The sequence below is a fragment of the Pecten maximus genome, unplaced genomic scaffold (assembly GCF_902652985.1).
Source record: "Pecten maximus unplaced genomic scaffold, xPecMax1.1, whole genome shotgun sequence".
NCBI classification, from domain to species: Eukaryota; Metazoa; Mollusca; class Bivalvia; order Pectinida; family Pectinidae; genus Pecten; species Pecten maximus.
Window position 1 is genome coordinate 3,677 of NW_022981605.1, and position 3,092 is coordinate 6,768.

The 3,092-nt window shown below is 39.7% G+C and overlaps 1 protein-coding gene across 1 annotated transcript; it reads left to right on the forward strand.

Annotated features, from left to right (window-relative positions):
* Positions 1-218: 218 nt before the first annotated feature.
* Positions 219-2,865, forward strand: LOC117320154 (probable thiopurine S-methyltransferase). The gene is made up of 2 exons (XM_033874820.1): positions 219-471; positions 2,010-2,865. The coding sequence occupies exon 2, from the start codon at positions 2,035-2,037 to the stop codon at positions 2,707-2,709; it is 675 nt and encodes a 224-aa protein (XP_033730711.1). The 5' UTR covers positions 219-471; positions 2,010-2,034; the 3' UTR covers positions 2,710-2,865.
* The last annotated feature ends 227 nt before the right edge of the window (positions 2,866-3,092 follow it).

Sequence of the window (3,092 nt, forward strand, 5' to 3'; positions counted from 1 at the left end):
CAACAGACCATCCGTTGAGAATCGACCTTTTAAGCTGTCATTTTTTCAACGACACGAACCATCTTCCACGGCATTAGAGTCCATTTTCAACGTTGAAAACTGGCCTTAGGGTCAGTTTTCAACGGGGGTCCATTTTTAACATTACACCGGCGGAGCCGGTCGGATTCTATTTTGTGACCTTTAAGGGTACATGGTATTCATTATCACTTATACGGGCACAATGTCTTGACTCCCATAGTTTTAATAAAACTAACAAAGTAATATTCTATATAAACAACAGTACTTCCACTGTTTACTTAATATGGCCCTCGCGCTGCCGTATGGTAAACAAAATATGTGACCTGGTTATACCCGGCCGGGATAATGTAATCACTTTGTACGAATACAGGGTTCGCGGTACACGCACCAGACAAGACTATAGTTAGGGAGGGGCAGTTGTACTCGCTCTTAGAGGATCACCAACAATACAAGGTTAGTTCTGTATAACATGGCACATTCGAGGAAGCGAATCAGGGCCGTACGAAATTATTTAGTAGTAAATGTTGTATGGGCTATCATTTCTAGATGTGTTGATCACTGAAGCGTGAAGTCACAGAGTTACCTTTCTACCGGTCATATACATCAATTATTCAATTACCCGTGAAAGTTATATCTATATGTTTTGTTAAATACACTAGCCAAATGTCTCGTATTTATGTGTTATGATATACCTACAGAACGTAATTATAAGGTTCAGAGTCATTTCTGTTTATATCATATCATATCAAATACATAGTCGGACCTGACCATATACGCAAACACATATACTGTACATTACATTCAAATCCGTGCTGGGTTCCTCCCAGATAAATACTGTAATAAATAAGTAAGTCGAGAATGCTCAAAGGTGAGTACCATTTAAGGATGTTTGGTGTGGTGTGAGGCAACACTCTGTGTAGTCTTGAAAAAGTCGATACCATCTTGAAAATCTATGTAGCATACCTGTAGATATGTGTTTGCATTATCTAGATGTAAGCCCGAGTTTCCTCTGGCCCTGACACCATGTCTGTCACCAGACATGGTGTCAGGGCCAGTGGAAATTGGGACTATCTAGATATGTGTACCTTTACCCAATCAAAAACACACTCTCTGCACAAAACTACTGTCTTCTCTTTGTACAAATACAAAAAGGGAAAAAAACAATTTTGAGAATATTTTTCGTCATTCTAAGCATCATCGGATACCCTTGGTTGATCGCACTACGTTACGCTATAATGATAAGTGTAGCATAGCTTAATGCAATCAGCCCTATGTATCCGACAGTGGCAGAGTGATTAAGGTGTCCTGACACTTTATCACTAGCCCTCCATCTCTGGGTTGCGAGTTCGAAACCTACGTGGGGAAGTTGCAGTTTCCAGATACTGACCGTAGGCCGGTGGTTTGTCTCCGGGTACTTTCCTCCACCTCCAAAACCTGGCATGTCCTTAAATAACCCTGGCGGTTATTAATAGGACGTAAAATAAACAAACAAACAAAGTATCCGACGATGCATTCAAAACTAATCTTTGCAAACCAACAAGACAAACGACACTGCAGATTAGGTTTCCGACGAGGCTCAAAATTATGTATACAAGTAGTATTTGTATGTTTACCAGCTAGCAGTCGACAATCGTGATGTTTGAACAAGCCCTCGAACACCTGATTATGATGGATGGAGGAAGCAGGAATGCTACAATCTAGAAATAGAAATTTACAATATTCGAGTCTTACTTTCTTGTTATTGCTTTATGTTGTGCCAATTTTAAGTAAGGCATTCAATGGGTTAGTTCTGTGTATTTTTCTTTCGTTATACTTCAGTAAAGGGTCTCCACGCAAATTAATTTCTTGTTAAATAATCCAAACGTTCGGTTAAGTTTGAATGTTGGTATTCTCTCTTCGTTTTGGTTCATTTGTTGTCAACAAGGTTTCAGTTGTAAACTTTTCTCATATTAAGAATTTTATTGACTCAACTATTACTTTTTTTGATTTAGGTAAGAGGCCAGGTAGTTGGAAGGAATGGATGACAAAACAATGCAGGGCTGGCTTGGCTGTTGGGAGAAGAAAACTTCACCCTGGCATCACGATGACGTCCATGAAGCCATAGAGAAACATCATGAGATACTAATGACGTCACTCACAGCCAAGAACAAAATCTTCATACCTCTTTGTGGGAAGACTGTCGACATAAAATGGCTGGCAGACCGTGGGAACGAGGTTGTCGGATTGGAAGCATCAGAAATAGCAGTGAAAGAATTGTTCACTGAACAAAATATCGAATACACTTCCGAGGACGCCCCCGCTGTGAAAGGCAAACTATACCGGTCGACTGATAACAAGATCAAAGTTTATTGCTGTGACTTGTTTTTATTTTCCGCTGAAATAGAATCTGGATTTAGTGGGATCTGGGACCGTGGTTCATTGGTTGCCCTTTCCCCTGCAGACCAGAAAAGATATATTGAGTTAATAAAAACTCTTATACACCCAGGGATTGGTTACTTGCTCGAAATACCAGACCGAGACCCCAACAATGGGCCTCCATTTTTTATTTCACTTGAAAACCTTCAAGAGGGATTTGGGCCTAACTGTAGTGTAACTAAGCTATGTGCTGTAGAAAAACTGCCACCTACGGCAGATATTAAGAGTATGCCGGACATGAAAGGGATGAATGTCTTTCGGCTAACGTTTGGATAAAAGTTTTGAATCAATTCATTGTCGGAGACCCACGGCTACGCTAAAGGGCAATCAGTCGATGGTCTCCGACGATGGAATCAATACTGTAAGCATTTAATCAAACTGACTTCTATTGTAGTGTGTCATGTTTAAACTTTAATAAATATTATTGAATTTTATTGCCTGTTGAACTTATAATATTCTCGCGGTGCCACAGGATAAATTAAACAATACATGTGATATTCAACTCGAATACCGATACAATAAACAATACAATATATAGTACATATTATAGAAGGATCTTCTTACCGTTGCTATGGCAACTGGTCACTATAAACAGGATTTCCGATAAGAACCATAACTTTAAGTTTGTCCAGACAACTCCTCCTAAACCGAAGGGCCGA

Bases quoted from the DNA above. Each gene is read 5' to 3' on its own strand.
- LOC117320154 (XM_033874820.1), top strand. From the start codon at position 2,035: ATGGATGACAAAACAATGCAGGGCTGGCTTGGCTGTTGGGAGAAGAAA.